The 19413-nt window shown below is 46.8% G+C and overlaps 1 protein-coding gene across 3 annotated transcripts in view; it reads left to right on the top strand.

The window, feature by feature from the left end:
- LOC120919544 (zinc finger protein 37-like) overlaps window positions 1–19187 on the top strand; it is a 69251-nt gene extending 50064 nt beyond the window's left edge. For all 3 annotated transcript variants that reach the window (XM_040331747.1, XM_040331750.1, XM_040331749.1), the window contains exon 4: window positions 18487–19187. In XM_040331747.1, the coding sequence (XP_040187681.1) occupies window positions 18487–19154 (668 nt within the window). In that variant the 3' untranslated portion in view covers window positions 19155–19187. The remainder of the gene's footprint in view (window positions 1–18486) is intronic.
- The last annotated feature ends 226 nt before the right edge of the window (window positions 19188–19413 follow it).

Raw genomic sequence — 19413 nt, 5'->3', positions numbered from 1 at the left:
GAAGCCGTACGGCTTCACTGCCTGTTTCCTACTGCGCATGCGCGAGCAGCGCGGCGCTTTGTGAATGGGCCGGCTGCTTTCTGGGACACACACAGTTCCCAGAATGCAGCGCGCCCCAGTCGCATTTTTTTTTAGGTGGAACCTCCACTTTAAATTATTGAAATATTGTCTCAGCAGCAGTGATTTGACAATATGTAGGAAAAAGTGATCATACTGAGACAATACATAGACTACAAATGGACAATTGTGTACAATACTCAGGTAACAAACAGTCACTGTTAATAGACAATAGATGGACAACAAGACAGATGGGTAGCCACTGTAATAGAGAGGCAACAAACAGGAATACTGATGGAATGGTAATAAGGCAATTGTGGCAATATATTGGCAACAAATGTGACATTATGCATCTCTCTCTCTCTCGGCTGGGTGATTCACAGGTGGTGTCATCAGGACCTCCCATATCTTTCCAGAGGTTTCTAGTGCTTTCTGGAAAGAGTGGTGGGAGGGGAGGTGGAGCCACCTATTTTTTTTTTTTTAAGGAGCCCTGACCAATCCCCTTCTGGATTTGCAAGGAGCAGGTCTCCTTAAATAGCCGGGGTCAGCCCAGCTGGGGTGTAGTTGACGGGTGAAAAAGCTGGAATGAGAGGATGCAAAGGATGTCTGGGCCTTTTGAGGTAGCTCCCCAGACCTTGGGCCAGGTGCAGTTGGGACCACTTTTAGGAACACATGAAGAGGTCCTGGACCAGAAACACAAGCATGAGCACTGCTAAGAGACTCTAGGGAGGACAACTGGTCGCAGCCAAGAGAGCTGGTGAGTGAGGCACATTCAGGAGGACTGGGGAGGCACGCCTGAGAGGACTGGGACCTTGCAGTCTGAGATGGGTAGAGAATCAAAAGTGGGGGCAGTGGTAAGGGCAGCTGCAGCCAGGAAGTCTAGCAGGGCTTGAAGAGGGCTAACTGGGATCAAAAGCCATAGATAGGGCAGCTAGCACAAAGGCTATTCTGCTACACCATTGGGGCCCAGGGTTCCAGCCTGCAAAGGGTATTTGCTGAGGCCTGGCTGAGCCAGTGTCAGGCCTAACTAACAAATAGTGCTAGCTGTTCCTGGGGAATGAAGTGATGTGCTGGTGGAGTGAGGAGTGATGAGCTTCAAGCAAGTTTGAGCAGGAGGAAGCTGAAGGAGTATGTACAGGGAGTGTGTGGACATGCAATAATGTTTGGCAGCTTACCTTCTCCTCATGTGTCCATTAGAGGCCTGACCCTCTTCTGGCTGCCTTTTTATCATCTCTCCTTCCTGTATGGCCCCACCCCAGGCCATCCCAGGAAGTCTATATTAACTGTTGCACTGCAGGTCTGCTTTGCTGTTCAACCTTGTTGTTAGCTTAAGTTCCTGTCTGCAGTGTGCTACGTTTACCTTCCTGTGTACCGATTTGGCTTGTCCCTGACTTCTCCTGTTTGCCTGTGACCCTGACCTTTTGCCTGTCCCTCGGTTACCCTCGTCTGCCTGTTGCCCTGACCTCGGCTTACCCATCACTATCGCTTGTCCTGGTTGCTGCTTCTCTTCTCTCCCTGCGGAGCGTGACCTAGGGGATCCCAGGGGTCGCGACCTGGATCCAGCTGCAGCGAAGGCCATCCTCACCACTAGAGGCTCTGATTGCAGCAGTCGGCTATAGGGTTCACTACCCTGTGGTGCATCCCTGACCCCAACGGGGTACATAGTTGTCCCAAAACCAATCGCTGTTTATACTGATCTATGCTGGGCATCCCATAGTCGTCCCAATCCAAGTTATACCCCTCAATAAACAAAAAAATGAAAGTCACTATATATATATATATATATATATATATATATATATATATATATATATATATATATATATATATAGCGCTACCCCTGCAGGAGCCGCTGATTTGTTGTTGGGTTCGGCGTATTAAGTTACCTTAGTGTTGTCTAGGGTGCAGGTGGAGAAGAGAACAGAGTAGTGAGCGAATGTCCAGACAATGAATAAAGGTTTTCCAATGCTTTATTTCCAGACCAACAAGGCCAACATCAACATCAAGTAGGAAGAAAAAGGTTGATGAAGCAAGAGAGGGAACTTTGCAGTATCAGGCCTGGATATGAACCGAGCAATCCTGCTCTCAGTATTATCAATTGCAGTTCGTCGTCACTCTAGCCAGAGTGGGTGAAGTGCCCCCGGACAGACTCCTGTCACAAGCCTGGCAGCCGAAATGTCACTTAGGTTGCTGGGAGGAACAGATCTCTCACAGACCTGGCTCTAGGGCCTCTGCCACAGGCCTATTACTTTGGATAAGCTAGATGAATGAATTGAGCAAATCCTCCCAGTAGATTTAAGCATAGGTCACCAGATGACAGCAAAGCATACCTGTCAGCATTCCGTTCACCAGATCCCAGATTGGTTCATTCAAGCCCTGTTGGATAACCTGCCTCCGGTTCTCCTCAAGCCGACCCCCAATCAAACAGTACCCAGCCTGGGATCCTTTCAATGGAACTGGGGACCCAGTAAGTCACTGGGGCCCCTCTCAGGAACATGGAACTCCGTGTAGAATGCGCCCTCGGTCCAAAGGGCCATCGCTGGGGTCCGGTGGATGCGCGCACCCTGAAGGTGGATGCCGCACCTGGAACATGGACCCCGCGGGAAGAAGAAGGAGGACCCCCGAAAGAATGGCGTCTGCCACAGATATACCCTCCCCCAGCATGCCCAGCGAGGGAAAAACTCCTCTAATTGGCGGCTGGGGAAAAGTGGTTCTGCCAGAACCCCTCTAGCGCCACCTGTCACCCAGGGGTGGGAAAACACCCCTGGAGCGCAGACTGACCCACAGGACAGTTCAGGAATGACAGCAGCCCAAATTTGATAAATTGTGAATGGGAGCAAAATAACTCTCCCATTCCCCACTAACTTTAGCGTAGTGCCCATACTGAAAGTAAGGGGGCGCTACATACTCCCCCCACTTGAAATGACACTGTCCCCAGTGTCCAAAGCATTCAAGCCTGAATGCTAGCCTGATACCTGCTAAACCAGACAGGAAAAAAAAAAAGAAGGAAGGACAGAATTCACACATTGCATTACAATATTGACATCACTTAACAGGAGACACCCAAACATACACAACCCTATCTATCTAGCTTCCCATTCTCCGCAGTGTTGATAGTAGGTGGGTCCAGAAAAACCTGTATAGGAAAGATAAAGAAGCCTACAAAATACACAATATACATCCTGATGTCACCAATATAATTTTCTATATACAACCTCCAAGGTCGGAATTGAAACTGTACACTCGGGCCCTAGCGCAAAATTTCCAGTCCTCCCAAAGAAAATCCTAATGTAAGTGCTTGAGCATATTACTCTGTTTGCAAGAATATAAAACTGTATATACATATCTGTCCTGCATCGTAACGTTGCAGAACACTGCCCCTAGCGGTCAGTGCGCTGGTACTGCGGCAGTTCTTTTATTTTTTTTAAGAAGTAGCAGTGAAAGGGAAGTAAAAAAAAAAAAAAGTAGAACAGTACTTTTCTTGCCGTTTCTTCCTGGACTGCTGTGGAGAAGCCGGCAAGGACCCCCTCTAACTGACTGAATCCAAACCCCTCCCAAGAGTTCTTCACAAAAATGTCATGTGGATCTGGAGGAGCAGGGGGGAAAGGGAAAACTTGGAGAAAACTGAACGGGGCAAAAATCCTTGTCCGTAACTTCTGTCAAGGTAAGTGGGTCAGGCAAAGCCCACATGTGCTTTACTTATAGAACCGGGGGTCAGGCAAAATGACAACGTCACCACTTTCCGTGGACTTGGTGACCGAAAACACCTGATCCTCTCTCCCAGGAAACCTCAGCACAACCCGATCTCCGTAAATATGCCGGCCCCAGCTCCAATCACGGTGGCATCTCTCAAACCTGTTTCTCAGATGGGGCAGCCTTGGATCTGCTCCCACAAGGATACGAGGTACTCTCAAATATGACCAAATGGCCTCCTGCCACCAGGCTTCCTGCTCCTGGTCAATCCGTGACAGAATGGAAGGTGGCACATATGGGTATTCATATCCAAATTCTGTGGCAACCCTTCGGATTACCACATACTGCAAATGAGCCAAAGTGGGCAGGTTCCGCGGGTCTCCTCGTCCCGGCAGCACTACAGCATCTGGGGCCCTTCTCAATACGGGAGCAACAAGGGGCACAGGGGTGGTGAGCAAGGTAGGGGGAAACAGAAATGGACTCACCGACTCCTCAGGTCAGCTGCGGGACATTCGCAGACGGCGGCTGGGACCCACTGGATATGCTCGGACCTTGCGATTCTGGGAACCCTGGTTCGAATAAACTTCCCAAAGTGTCCCTGTCTTCAAACACAAAATCAAGCTTGGAGGAGTGCAGCTTCTCCGCAAGCACATAGCCGTTGGGTTTGGCGGTAGGATCTTTAACCCGATCCAGTGTGTAATGGCATGAGGGTAGGCCTCGACCGCAGCCGCAGGAGGCTGGAACAGACCCCACTTCGATGGAGGTACGCCACACAAAGATCGCCGTGGAGGGGACAATCTCCGAAGTGGTATCGGCCTGTAGTCTTGTCACGTCCGGTAAACTGGTCACGTCTGATAAGCTGGTCACACTGGTTGGGTCATCTTCGGTCATGGGGCTTACCTCCGGTGAGCAGGATGACGAGGTAGCCAATGGCAAGGTCAGGGTTGATGAGACCGAGATGACCTCTATGTTGGAAGCCTCTTGCTCTACGAGCTCCACCGATGGGGATGGCTCCGGTCTTGTGGGTTCTTCCTCCGCGGGGACAGCAGCTGTGACAAAATTCACCCTGTACTCCCTTGGAATCTTTACGGGGGATGTGGCGATGAACAAATAGGCCCGACATCTCTGGCATCGGGCGAAAGGTTGAATCTTGACGGATAGTTCCTCGCACTGAGGACAGGTCAGTCCAAGCATCTCCGTTCCTCCGCTGGACAACAACATGAACCATCCTTCTGCGGCCAAACGGACGCCGGTGTCAGCGGCAGACACTCCCGGTGGTGCAAACATGCTGAGGACCCTCGGTGAAGTAGTTGGGGGCCTCAGTCGCGGAGCGGCAACACCCGGTTGTAGGAAGGTAGACATCACCATGCGGTTCTTCCTTGCTGATGGGCGGTGCTCTACTGGCTTGGCGCGAAATTCTATTATACGTCCCACTTGAAGAACTTGTCCAGGCACGCTGCAGGTGCGTGCTAGGCCGCACGTACGCCCAGGCTTAGGGATGCGAGGTTAACTCCTCGTAGCCGGACAGTTCAAAATCACGACACTGAACACTCTTTGCTCTTTGATAAATTCATACTCACAATCTCCTTTGTCGATGGCAACAGCCGATAATCCCGGACGAGCCCCCACGTGTAGCGCTACCCCCGCAGGAGCCACTGATTTGTTGTTGGGATCGGCGTATTAAGTTACCTTAGTGTTGTCGAGGGTGCAGGTGAAGAACAGAGTAGTGAGCGAATGTCCAGACAATGAATAAAGGTTTTCCAATGCTTTATTTCCAGACCAACATCAAGTAGGAAAAAAAAGGTTGATGAAGCAAGAGAAGGAACTTTGCAGTATTAGGCCTGGATAGGAACCGAGCAATCCCCATGCTCTCAATATTATCAATTGCAGTTCGTCGCCACTCTAGCCAGAGTGGGTGAGGTGCCCCCGGACAGACTCCTGTCACAAGCCTGGTAGCCGAAGTGTCACTTAGATTGCTGGGAGGAACAGATCTCTCTCACAGACCTGGCTCTAGGGCCTCTGCCACAGGCCTATTACTTTGGATAAGCTAGATGAATGAATTGAGCAAATCCTCCCTGTAGATTGAAGCATAGGTCACCGGATTAGAGCAAAGCATACCTGTCAGCATTCCAGTCACCAGATCCCTGATTGGTTCGTTCAAGCCCTGTTGGATAACCTGCCTCCGGATTCTCCTCAAGCCGACCTCCCAATCGAACGGCACCCAGCCTGGGATCCTTTCAATGGAACTGGGGACCCAGTAAGTCACTGGGGCCCCTCTCAGGAACATGGAACTCCGTGTAGAATGCGCCCTCGGTCCAAAGGGCCATCCCTGGGGTCCGGTGGATGCGCGCACCCTGAAGGTGGATGCCGCACCTGGAACATGGACCCCGCGGGAAGAAGAAGGCGGACCCTCAAAAGAATGGCGTCTGCCACAGATATACCCTCCTCAGCATGCCCAGCGAGGGAAAAACTCCTCTAATTGGCTGCTGGGGAAAAGTGGTTCTGCCAGAACCCCTCTAGTGCCACCTGTCACCCAGGGGTGGGAAAACACCCCTGGAGCGCAGACTGACCCACAGGACAGTTCAGGAATGACAGCAGCCCAAATTTGACAAATTGTGAATGGGAGCAAAATAACTCTCCCATTCCCCACTAACTTTAGCGTAGTGCCCATACTGAAAGTAAGGGGGCGTTACATATACATACACACACACACACACACACACACACAGAGATTTTATTTATATATATATATATATATATATATATATATATATAATTGAGGGCGAGCATAGAGCAGGGTTGCCAACTGTCTGTTACGGACAACTGCTGCCCATAAAATATATGGACGCAGGCAGGTTTTTATAACTGTGCAAGCACTGTGCTGAGGCCGGCCCAGGCTCAGGCAGGGGGCAGACAGCCAGGCGTATAGTTGGTGACATCACAGCCGCTCCGCCTTTTATGAATTACAGGCCGCCGCAAGGGTAGCTGGACCGGCCTGGGAACGCGGCGGCCTCGCATTAGGAGGTATCGCATTAGTTCCGGCTGCCACCTCAGAGCCCTGGATGGTGTGTCCGGAGGAGGCCGAGTACAGCAGAGGCGGGGAGCAGAGACCGGGCGGGGATGGTGTAGTTTTCCTCCCCACTAGAAGGTAAGACAAGCCGGGGAGAGGGAGGAATGCAAGTCCCAGACAGCAATGCGTGCAGAGCCGTGCTAAGGTATGGTGGGAATTGAAGCTCACTACTAATAATGTCCAGAGTGTACAGGAGCTGTGCTTCTACCCACTACCTGCCTATAAAGTGCTGGGACTTGTAGTTCCACATCTGCAGAGCTGCATGCTGACAGGAGGAGAGACCAGATGGCCGTACACTGTCCAGTCTGATTGCAGATTGTCGTACACTGTCCAATCTGATTGCAGATGACCATAAACTGTACAATTAGATTGTACAATCTCCTGTAAGTTGGCCATGCACTGTACAATCGGATTGTACAGTGTATGGCCATCTTACAGGAGATTGTATAATCAGATTGTACAGTGTATGGCCATCTTACAGGAGATTGTATAATCAGATTGTACAGTGTATAGCCATCTTACAGGAGATTGTATAATCAGGTTGTACAGTGTATAGCCATCTTACAGGAGATTGTATAATCAGGTTGTACAGTGTATAGCCATCTTACAGGAGATTGTATAATCTCCTGTAAGATGGCCATACACTGTAAATCTCTTTTAAAGTGAATCTTCAGTCCCGCTCTGGACAGTCTTCTGCCCCTGCCCCCTGGTGTCGAAGTAGATGTGTCGATGAAAGAACCAGTTGGCACAACTGCCCACACACAAGGACTGGAAAAGATTCGGGCATAAGGGGGAACTCTGCCGACACCGACATAAAGGGGAACTCGGATGTAAAGGACAATACTGCAGAGAGTAGACTCTGATGTAAGTGGAAACTCTAATAAGGGAAACGCAGACCATATGTTGGGGGGAAAGCTGCAGACTCTGATATAAGGGACAACTTTGTGGACTGGACTGTGATGTAAAGGGAACTCTGTAGTCTGATTCTATATGATAATATTGTTAAAATGTATTTTTGGAACTTAATTCTGCAAATAACATTTAACAGTATAATTTCATGAGATCATTTATGAGGGCGTATTTAGTGGTGGAATTAGGGGCGGGGCAGGGTGGGGAAACTGGTGGCGAGTGACTCTTAAGGCCTGGCTAGTAGCTCAGGACTTGAAATTTTGAGCCGTGTGTGTGTGTGTGTGTGTGTGTGTGTGTGTGTGTGTGTGTGTGTGTGTGTGTGTGTGTGTGTATGTATGTAATATATATATATATAATATATATATATATATATATATATATATATATATATATATATATCAGTGGCGGTTCGTCCATAGAGGGCGCTGAAGCGCCGCCCCCTCTGGCTCTCACCGCCACTGAGTAAATAACATAGATTCATGCATTGCACGAATCTATGTTATTTTCGCCGCTGCCGCTGTTATTCAGATGGTCGGCGCTCAATGTCCGGCCATCTGAATAACGCCAGCTGGTTGGCTGTAGGGAAATGTCTATCAAAGCCAACGGCTCCGATAGGCTTTCCCAATACAGCCCTATGGTCCCTGAAGCTTATTCTCGGAGCGCACAGACTGTACGCCCCTTGAATAAGATGACAGGCGTCTCAGCCAATCACGTTGGCCGGTTCTGGCTACCTGTAACCTGATTGGCTGAGACGCCTGTCAGTCATCGAGGGCGGGAGAAGACATCGTGGGACGTGGATGCCTGACTCCAGTAAAGGTAAGTGCCGGGGGGGGAACGCAATTTACAGGGCACAGTGGGGACAATTGGCACAGCGGCGACCATTAAAGGGCACAGTGGCTGCGTTTAATGGCATGGCACAGTGGCGACAATGGATGGCATAGTGGTGACAATGGATGGCACAGTGGCTGCGTTTAATGGCATGGCACAGTGGTGACAATGTATGGCACAGGGGCTGCGTTTAATGGCATGGCACAGTGGTGACAATGGATGGCACAGTGGTGACAATGGATGGCACAGTGGTGACAATGGATGGCACAGTGGCTGCGTTTAATGGCATGGCACAGTGGTGACAATGTATGGCACAGTGGCTGCGTTTAATGGCATGGCACAGTGGTGACAATGTATGGCACAGGGGCTGCGTTTAATGGCATGGCACAGTGGTGACAATGTATGGCACAGTGGCTGCGTTTAATGGCATGGCACAGTGGTGACAATGGATGGCACAGTGGTGACAATGGATGGCACAGTGACTGCGTTTAATGGCATGGCACAGTGGTGCGAATTGATGGCACAGTGGTGCGAATTGATGGCACAGTGACTGCATTTGATGGCATGGCACAGTGACTGCGTTTAATGGCATGGCACAGTGGTGCGAATTGATGGCACAGTGGTGCGAATTGATGGCACAGTGACTGCATTTGATGGCATGGCACAGTGACTGCGTTTAATGGCATGGCACAGTGGTGCGAATTGATGGCACAGTTGCTGCATTTGATGGCATGTAACAGTGGCTGCGTTTGGGCACAGTGAGACTGCAATTTTTTTTTTTCCTTTGCGCCCCCCCAAAAATTTTGAGCACCAGCCGCCACTGATATATATATATATATGTATGTGTGTGTGTGTGTATGTGTATGTGTGTAAGCGGGGTGAGGGGTGCGGCGATTCACTGAGGGAGACACACGTAAAGTTCTTTGAACAAGGTAACGTTTATTACCGAGAGGCGGTAGTAGTAACAGTCTTTACAATCAAACGGCAAATGATTCCTCTCCAGGCATGGAGGCACAGATATGCAGTACAGATACTGTAGTTCTAAGCGATGTGGCTTTCTGAGTATCACAGGCACTTCCCACTTAATGGTATATTATATACCCCAGTTCACAATGCTTATTGGAAGAGGCTGGAAACACGTTACCCGTAGCAGCTGGGAGTCTTTCATCCGACCAAGGTTACCACTGCAGGACTCCGTAGGACCCCTAAACTATCCCTCACAGGCCGGAACACTCTCCCTGGCTTCTCCTGTCTCTCCCTCACAAGCAGGGTCTCTGTCCCTATCTACATCCACACCTGTTCTGCCTAAAACCAGCCTGAGCTTTACTATAAAAAGAAACCACACAAAGATGGTCGCCCAAATCTCTTGAGATCTCGTGCGGCCTATCAGAACACAGGGCTCCTCCAAAATGGTGTTGGAGACACTATAGAGGCAGAAGTGTTAACATAAATACATACAAAAAAACATAACAATTTGACTGCAGTATGAACACATATGATTACTTTACCACTTGCTCTTGCAGCACTAGACTGCCCTATCACTGACAGCTGCTTACATGTGTATGTATGTATGTATGTATGTATATGTGTATATATATATATATATAATTACTAGACCTCAGATGTAAAGCCCCATCCAAATTAGATTGAAGGTAAGTCCTCCCTGGCATCCTTCTTGGCTTTGTGTCATGAGACACATCAAAGCCAAGGAGAAATCCTGGAGAGCTTCTGTTCCCTCCACACTGCTCTACATCTGGGTTCTTGCAAGCACATTACAGCTATACAGGTAGGGTTGCCACCTTTTCTTCAAGTCAAACCTAAACACTTTAGCGGCGCACAGCAATTTTTTTATAGTATAAACTATACATATCTTTTGCTATTAAATAACATTTCTAATCTTATGAAGTTAATAACAAGAGTCCCCCTTTACATCTGGATCCACAGAGTCCCCCTTTACATCTGAAGCCACAGAGTCCCATTTTACATCTGGATCCACAGAGTCCCATTTTACATCTGACCTTGCAGAGTTCCCTTTCATTGTAAGGGGGGGGGGGGGCACTCTGCAGACTCGGATGTAAGGGAGAACTCTGGGGACTCTGATATAGGGATGCTCTTGGAACCCTGATTTAAGGGGGGACACTGAGAACTCTGATGTAAGGAGAGGACTCTGATGTAAAGGGAAACACTGTGGCCTTTGGTGTAAAGGGGAACTCTGATGTAAGGGGTGCTCTGAGAACCCTAATTTGCCTTATTGTACTTACTCAGAGGCAGGAGTAAGAAGGGGTGTGTTTGGGGGGGCGGTATTTGTTAATGTTGGCTTTAAGCAGTGTGAAAGAGCAACAGACACACTCAGCGTAGACAACTGCAGCCAGAAACCCTGTTGGGAAACCATAGTCCAATCTAAATTATGTGTCCGGGTTTTAGACAGTCTGAAACCCGGACACATGATTCCAAACCCAAAGTGTCCAGGTGAATCCTGGACAGGTGGCAACCCTATATACAGGTGGTTCTGCAGAGCAATGGGCAGCACAACTCTGGCTTTGCAAAGACCGCCCGCATAGTGGTAATGTGCAAGATATGTGTCCACAGAGTCGGGGGATGGCCAATCGTGGAGCAGGGGTGATATGATAACAACACTCTCCTCACATTGTAGGGGTGATGCACTGGTCATGTCTTCTACACATTGACAGGTCTTGCACCCCAAAAGCTGGCCCTGATCTTCTACTTCTTTAAGCCCAACACAGTGAATTTTGTAAGTCACTGAGAATTGCCACTTCCTGTGCTGGTTGTTTCTGTGCTAGTAACTTGCGCTAGCTTCTGAGATGTTTAGGCTTTCTAGTTCTTTTTTAAGTGCCATTTCACATTTAGAGGGAATCTGGTGGTTGAAACGGCTTCTCAAATCTCGCAGGGACTTAAAACAGCTGATTTTCATTTTTCCCCAATGCAGAAAATCTCTTTATCTTTGTAATGGAACTGCAGAAAGAAAGATATTGCTGCTGAATTCCCAGAGGTTTTAAAAAACTGTGATTGACCCATCTGCATTCACTTACAACTGAAATATCCACTTTATTTTTTATTTTTTTATGCGTTAAAAGGTTATGAACTTAAGTAAAACTCCTATTGGATTATATTTAGAATAAAAAGTCTGAACCCAGTGCATAATTACTATTACTATTATCTTCTGTGTAAATGTCACCGGGAGGGAAGGGGTTAACAGTAGGAGGCGGTCAAGGGGTTAACTGTTACCTAGGGAGTGATTATAACTGGGCATGGAATGAAGAGAACGATCTGTCGTTCATACTTGGTATGAACAGCAGATCTCTCTCCTCACCCCTGACAGCACGAAGATCTGTCTGTTTACATTGACAGATGCCCGCTCTGTCTCTGTGTGGAGCGATCACTGGTGCTCCGGCGCGCCCCCTAGTTGTCAAAAGGTGAACCGACGTACAGCTACGATGGTTCGCCCAGGGGAGCCAACCTGACACATTATAACTGTGGCGGCTGGTCGGGAAGGGGTTAATAAATTAAATAATAATTTAAAAACTGCATCTTGGATTTACTCGGGTTATCTTTTGTGTAATATATTAAAGTTTATTTGAACTGAATCATTTAAGTGTGAGAAATATGAAAGGCCCGGGCTTAGGGTGCTGGAGCCCCGAATGGGTCGTTGTTGGCCCCGAGCACCGGGACCATTCTGATCCCGATTGCCGCCACGCAGAGACCGAGTCCTGCCGAGTGCCGCCAAACCGATTGTGGCTGAGTCCTGCCGAGTGGGATAGCAGGCTGGTCCTGCCTTCTGGAGCCCAACGCCTATGCGGGACCTGTGATCCAATGCGGGACCTGTGACGTCCATCATAGGCGCCCAAAGCTCCAGATGGTGGGAATTACAATACCGCGGCGCCGCGCCACATCACTGAGATGATCCCCACTCAGAGCTTGGGCGGTCGGCTCTCGGATCGATCAGGAGAGATCAGGCCAGCGGAGGAGCGATCGTGTGATAGCAAGGTAAAAAGGCCTCTAGGTCCAACAGGCAGTAAAGTAAATGTAAATGCAAAATGCAAAGTCAGGTAGGTGTATATATGTCAGGTAGGTAGGTGAGTGTATGTAGGTCAGGTAGGTGAGGTAGGTGTATGTATGTCAGGTAGGTGTATGTATGTATGTCAGGTAGGTGTATGTATATCAGGTGTATGTATGTCAGGTAGGTGTATGTATGTCAGGTAGGTGGTGTATGTATGTCAGGTAGGTGGTGTATGTATGTCAGGTAGGTGGTGTATGTATGTCAGGTGTATGTATGTATGTCAGTGTATGTATGGTAGGTGGTGTATGTATGTCAGGTAGGTGGTGTATGTATGTCAGGTAGGCGTATGTATGTCAGGTAGGTGGTGTATATGTATGTCAGGTAGTCAGTGTAATGGTCAGTGTGTCAGGTAGGTGAGTTTAGTGTTCAAAATTGATGGGCAATGGTAAGCCAGGTAGCAACCAGCAAGTGAGCTTACCCCCCCCCCCCCCACCACCCAGCCAAAAAAACTCGCGCCATGACCATCCTGGATCCAAAATCTTGAAGCCGCCAAGCCCCCCCCCGGTGCCGGCCTCGGGCTGAAGCGCCACATGATGCGCCCCCCCCATGCAGTTAGGGAGATATTATCATAAAAACAAAGTTATAGTAACAAATGACAGGGCGGTCAGATGCTGAAAAGGAACGGTCATCAGGGGGCAGAAGGTTGGTCAAGAAGCAATGGCTAGAATATTAAACCAAGCAGCAGTAAACAAGGAGGTACCCTGAGTAACAGAACACTGACTTGAAGCTTTTAGACCACTTAAGAGTGGTTTCAAAAATAAGGAGGTCCTTGGAAGCCTATTGCAAAAATGCCGCCATATAATGTCCCCAGATCGTGAAGAACGCCTGCCTCTTTGAAGGCTGTACCCAGACCCTATTGGACTGGGTAATTTGCCTGCAATTTGCCTTTCAGGCACTGGTCCTCCAGAATTGGGGCACTTTCCAGACCTGTCTACTGTTTTCTAAAGAGTGTTTTCTTAGTCTAGGGGCGTTGCACAGCCTCTTGTGTGTGTTTTAAAGACAGTTGGGCTAAAACATTAGGAGTTACATCACAACTGGTACTGTTTGGGTGTCTTTTTAAATTTCCTGCAACAGTTTTTTCTCTTGTTAAGGGTTGTGACTGAGAGAATTCAGTGCCGACACCATGCACTTAGTGGAGTATTGCTCCACAATCTTTCTCTTGCCATTACAGTCTAGAAAACACAGCATCTGGCTGCCACTCCTGCAGCACCCTGTGTATCAACCAACCACCTGTCTTGTTCCACCGCCCCTTATACAGTGACTTGGTTGCCTCTGGTCATATGCACGTTGAGTACCTCACTTTGGGCCTAGTTTTTTTTCCACTACCCAGTGCAACAGGTCCTCTCAAAGAAACACTGAGGAGGACAGTCCTGCTGCATCAGGTGGATTCAGCCCATATTCTCCTACTGGTACTGGTTCTGGTTCTGCTCAGCATAAGCAGCAGCTGATACCTTCTTGGTAACTTGATGATGGCAAAAGCTCCCTCCCACTCTATGCATTTTACCTGAATTGACTATAAGCAGTATAGATATGAGTGATCTCTAACAATGTTGTATAGCCATTGAGCATCAGTGCTTTTTAAACTGTTTAACCATTTCAGCTCCAGACGATTATTACCCCCTTCATGACCAGGCCATTTTTTGTTATTCAGCCCTGCCCTACTTTAACTGGCAGTTGCGTGGTTATGCAACACCGTACCAAACAAAACTTCTATCTTTTTTTTTTTTCACAAAAAACAATCAGTATTTTGGTGGTATTTGATCACCACGTTTGTTTTTTTAAAATGTTGTTTATAAAAAAAAAATGTGTGTGTTTTTTTTAGTTTTTGCGGTAAAACATAAAAAAATGAAACGTGTGTATTGTGGGTTTTTTTTTTTTTGTGAAAGTTAATTAGTTTAATAAAAAAAAAAACGATCAGCAACTTCGTGGGGCTGCGATCGTGCGTCTGACACTGACACTAATTCAGTGATCCGTGCCAATTATATAGTATACACTGTAATGACACCTGGCTAGGAGGGGGTTAACATTTAGGGGCAATAAAGGGGTTACAGTGTGCCTACAATATTTACTGTGTATCTAGAATTTTTACTGAGCGGTGTGCAGGTTTTTACTCCCTACTTTGCAGAGAAGGAAAAAAACAGCATGTCGCTGCTGTCTGTAGAGAGCTCTGTGTTGTTTACCAGCACTCAGCTCATCAGCGGGTTCTGGCCATAAATCGTTGACCAAAACCCACTGATTGACTTTTGCTGTAGCGAATTACAGCACAGACAGGGGGGCCACACATGCACGCTTTACCCACAAGTGTTGGATCACTTAAATGTAGGTGAACTCGCACAGTGGAGCCGTTCTGCCACAGTAAATATGTGGTAGGTGGTCCGCAAGCTGTTATTCTTTGAATATATTGTTTACATGTACACAGTACAGGGATTTCCTATCCCATTCCCATAACAAAATTGAGTCAGGCTGAGTGCTGCTCAGCAACTCAGAGGAAGCTTTGTATTTTTTGTGAGTGAATACAAGGCTCCAACTCCTTCTTCTTTTTTAGATTCTTCTTTATCTTTTTTATTTAACTCCATCTGAGACTAGATGCCTATATTGAAAGCTGGAGGGAAGTGATTCTTATGAGAAGGAGAGTGAGGATTATTAGTGGAAGTGGAAGTCTTATCAAAACCTATCTAAGCTTAAATCTGCTCCCACCCCCATTCTAAGAAATTGCAAAGAGGAGTACCCCAGGGATAGTGCGAGCAAAAGAGGTAGACCAGCATTTAAAGAAGTGACCGCCCATCGATATGGACAAGTGTCCTATGGATGGGACCAGTAGGTGTCAGGTGATCGGAGAGTCCATCATACTGATGAGCCCAACCGATCACCTGTGCACCAGGTGTGGCTGAAAGAACATCTCCCTGGCGATCCCTCTGCATATGCGGCATCTGGCGATGAGCTCTGCCTCTTTGATCTTACTAAAAAACGTATGTCACTCAGAAGTCGTTCGAGCACGGCAATAAGGTGAACTTCTCAGGATAGGGTTAGTGATGTCCCTCAGGAGATAACAGACACCTTCCTCGCCTTCTATCATGATTTATACACTACTTTCTTCTGACTACTCCGATGCCCAACTGGACGACTACTTGATCCAGACGGTGCTTTCCCGACTTTCTGACCAAGACCGGACTGAATTGGACGAACCTCTCTCTGTTGAGGAGCTCTCCCTAGCAATTTCGCAGCTCCCGACTCATAAGACACCGGGCTTGGATGGCTTTCCAGCTGAATGGTATGCACAATTTTGACACCTTGAGTCCCATCTTACTCAGTACATATGAGGCCCTAAAAGATGGAGTGCTCCCTCCTTCTATGAGAGAGGCTTTAATTATTTTTATACTGAAACCACGGAAAGATACGCTCAAATGTGACTTATAGACCTATATCTCTAATTACTGTGGATGTTAAAATTCTGGCCAAGATCCTGGTCAATCATCTGAATGGGGTTGTTGCGAAATTGGTTGGGAGTGATCAAGAGGGCTTTATACCAGGCTGTTCTACCAGGATAAATATTCAAAGATGATTTCACAATTTGACCTATCCCCATGACTGTACCTCCTACCCATGTGATTGTGTCACTAGACACTTGTAAAGCCTTTGATAGTGTAGTGACCTTTATCTTTTTCAGGTATTGCAACTGTATCGGTTTGGCCCTTGACACTGAAGGCCCGTACACACGATCCTATTTTATGGCCATAATTGTCTGATGGACGTGTTGTGTCGGATAATCCGACTGTGTGTATGCTCCATCAGACAATAATTAGCTGAATTAACGACAACAAATGTTGGCTGTTCATGCTCACCAACTGTCTGACAATAAATATGTTACGTTGGTTTATCCAATCGTGTGTACACAAATCCGTCCAACTAAAATCCAAAGTACAAACACGCATGCTCAGAACCAATGTTAAACATTAAGACAACATTAGCAGAAGTTGCCCAAATGGTGGCGCTAAAGAGCAGAAAAAAAATCATATTTAAGTTTTGTTCGGAGCAAAATCCATGGAAAAGTCCGCTGGAAGTCCAAAACCCTGGGAACAGAGAGGAAAGGGCAACGGAGGGGCAATTATTCGTCCTCCTGAACATGTCCGTAACAAACAGTGATAAGCCCTGTACACACGATCAGTTTGTCTGATGAAAACAGACCGATGGACCAAGAAAGCTTTGTAGTCATTGTTAGAATAAATTGCTGAGCTCCACTCAGAAAGACTTTATTGTGTTCCAGTATGAGACGGGAAGGTCTCAGCTTGAACCTGGAACACAGTCCTGTATGCTGTATGTAGCCTCATATACTGCACACCTACCTAATGGCCTCACATGTTGGTAAAGGGCATAGTTCATTTGGGCCAGCTTGGCCCAGATAAACTATGTAAAGTGTAACAAAAGACGTCTCTTTATTTTTTTTATAGATATCCCCTTTTGCTGTGTTTATCTGTCCTGGTCTGGAGCACCAGGTTTATCCATAGTGTCCTCCCTTTGTCACGGCAATTGCCATAATTGGTTTGGCGCTTTCTTCAGCTAGCCTTGATTCAGGTGATGATTTATTTTTGTAGCTGTTGTCCACCCCTCAGTTAAAATGCTTTTGGATGCCTTAACTGTTTAAGAGTTTCCAAAATTCATTTGTCCCGCAATGAACAATAAAGAAAATTAAAATCTTTTTCTTGAAGTCCATTGATTGGCACAGCAGGTCCCGCCTCTGTGTATTTGACTGTTTACACTGCTTGCTCAGAAAACTAAAGCATTACAAATTGAGGTAGGGTTAGAGAGGGGTTTTATGTGCTTGTGTACAGAAGTATAACAGATTCTTATCTCCACTTTTTGTATGTTTAATTCCAATAATGTTTTGTAATAAAATATAATGTTTTTAGGATATGTGGTTTGTACATTGGTATACTGATGGGCCATCCTTGAACACCCTTTTTTTTTCTTTTGCATATATTTTTCCTATTGGTCTCTTGGGTTGATGAACCCTTAGTATCAGGTTGCTTGTGCCTTAAGATAAGATCTGTAACTTCCTCCACACATATTTGTAGGTAAATAAGACAGTTGGAGAGGGGCTGGCTTCAACTTTTATGTTTGCCAATGTGCCAACCATCCATATGCAACCGTATAACCCAACTATTTAAGAAACTCTTAAATTTGTCTGTCCCTCAATAGACTTACAGTAAGTAAAAAAGTATATTCCCCTCATTGGTAGAAACCAAGAACTGCTATAAAAATAAAAAACGCTAGTACATTTAAAACCTTTTGTTTATGTCCTCTTACCCTTGCTTCACCCTTTTTTTCTGGGAATCAGTTATGCCCCGTACACACGACTTCAGCCAGAAACTCGATCTGAGCCGTATTCTGCCGAGAAACCCGGTCGTGTGGATCTCGTCGGGCCAAATAGAGAACATGTTCTCTATTTCCTCGTTAGTCAATGGGGAAACTTGGCTCACCGAGATCCTCAGCGGCTTCACAAGGAACTCGACGAGCAAAACGATGTGTTTTGCCCGTCGAGTTTCTCGGACGTGTGTACGGGGCCTGATAGTTATTTTGCTGTGTCACCTGCTGGTGAAATCTGGTTTAACTGTAAAATACAGCCTTCTAACGATAATTAATGATCAAAAGCCAGTGTATTGCAGTAGTCCAGTTTCAGTGTGCCAAGCAGTGTGACAAATCTGATAGTGTTTTGTTTTTCCATGGAGACTGTGTGCAGGTGGTGACCTGTACAATGTATTGCACACTAAGGTCTGAAAAAAATATGCAAGTAATATGGTTATTGTAATTTATTATATTTAACGGTCCTGATTGTCCCGCTTTTAATTTTCAGGAGAAATACTTGGCAAAGAGAACACAGATCACTCCATTGTGAACAAACCTTTACCACCAGAACAAGAATCTGTAGGAAAGATATCTCATCCAGCCAAGGAAACAATCAAAATACCAGTGTATAGTTCACAGGACCTCAGCAATGTAGTCTATGCCAGTGCTGCTACAACTGGTACAGAAAGCACTGACCTCAATGCATTCATCTGTAATAGGTCAGACCTACCACTGCGTGATACAGAGGCAAACCCTAGCCCTGAACTTGAAAATGTAACTTATCCACCAACCTTGGACAGTACCGAGAGAAGAGTCATGGAAGATAAACCATATGGGTGCAAGTATTGCGTTCGTAGGTTTGCCCATAGCTCAAGTCTTTACCGGCATCAAAAAAGCCACATGGAAATTAAGCTTTTTAAATGTATCCTGTGTAATAAAGCATTTACCAGTGCCTCAAATCTTAATGTCCATTCCAGAATTCACACTGGGCTAAAGCCCTATGAGTGTAGCGATTGCGGGAAGAGGTTTACACGCAAATTTGGTCTTGACCAACATTTGAAAATCCACAGCCAAGAGAAATTATATATTTGCTCTCATTGTGGAAAGACTTATACTGACTACTACTTTCTTGTCAAGCACCAACAAATGGAAAGAGCTTCTGTGCCATACTCTTGAGATTGTTCAGAAATAAAGCATGTGTGCCAATTATTAGTGTTTTTTTTGTGTTTCTCTCACCAGCCTAGCACTTACCCCATCCAGGTTGCGGCTTTCCCCTGCTTCTCCTCCTGAGTCCCGGCAGTCACTTCTCCTCCTGGCCAATCAGGACTTCGGACTCATAGGGTCTCAGGACCCGCTTCCTGATTGCCTGGGAGGAGAAACAGGAAGACATTAGCAAATTTGTATTAGCTAATGTCACAACTGGGTGGGCTTCGGG

This window comes from Rana temporaria, chromosome 12 (genome assembly GCF_905171775.1).
Source record: "Rana temporaria chromosome 12, aRanTem1.1, whole genome shotgun sequence".
Lineage (NCBI taxonomy): Eukaryota > Metazoa > Chordata > Amphibia > Anura > Ranidae > Rana > Rana temporaria.
This window is presented reverse-complemented; position numbering and strand designations above follow the sequence as displayed.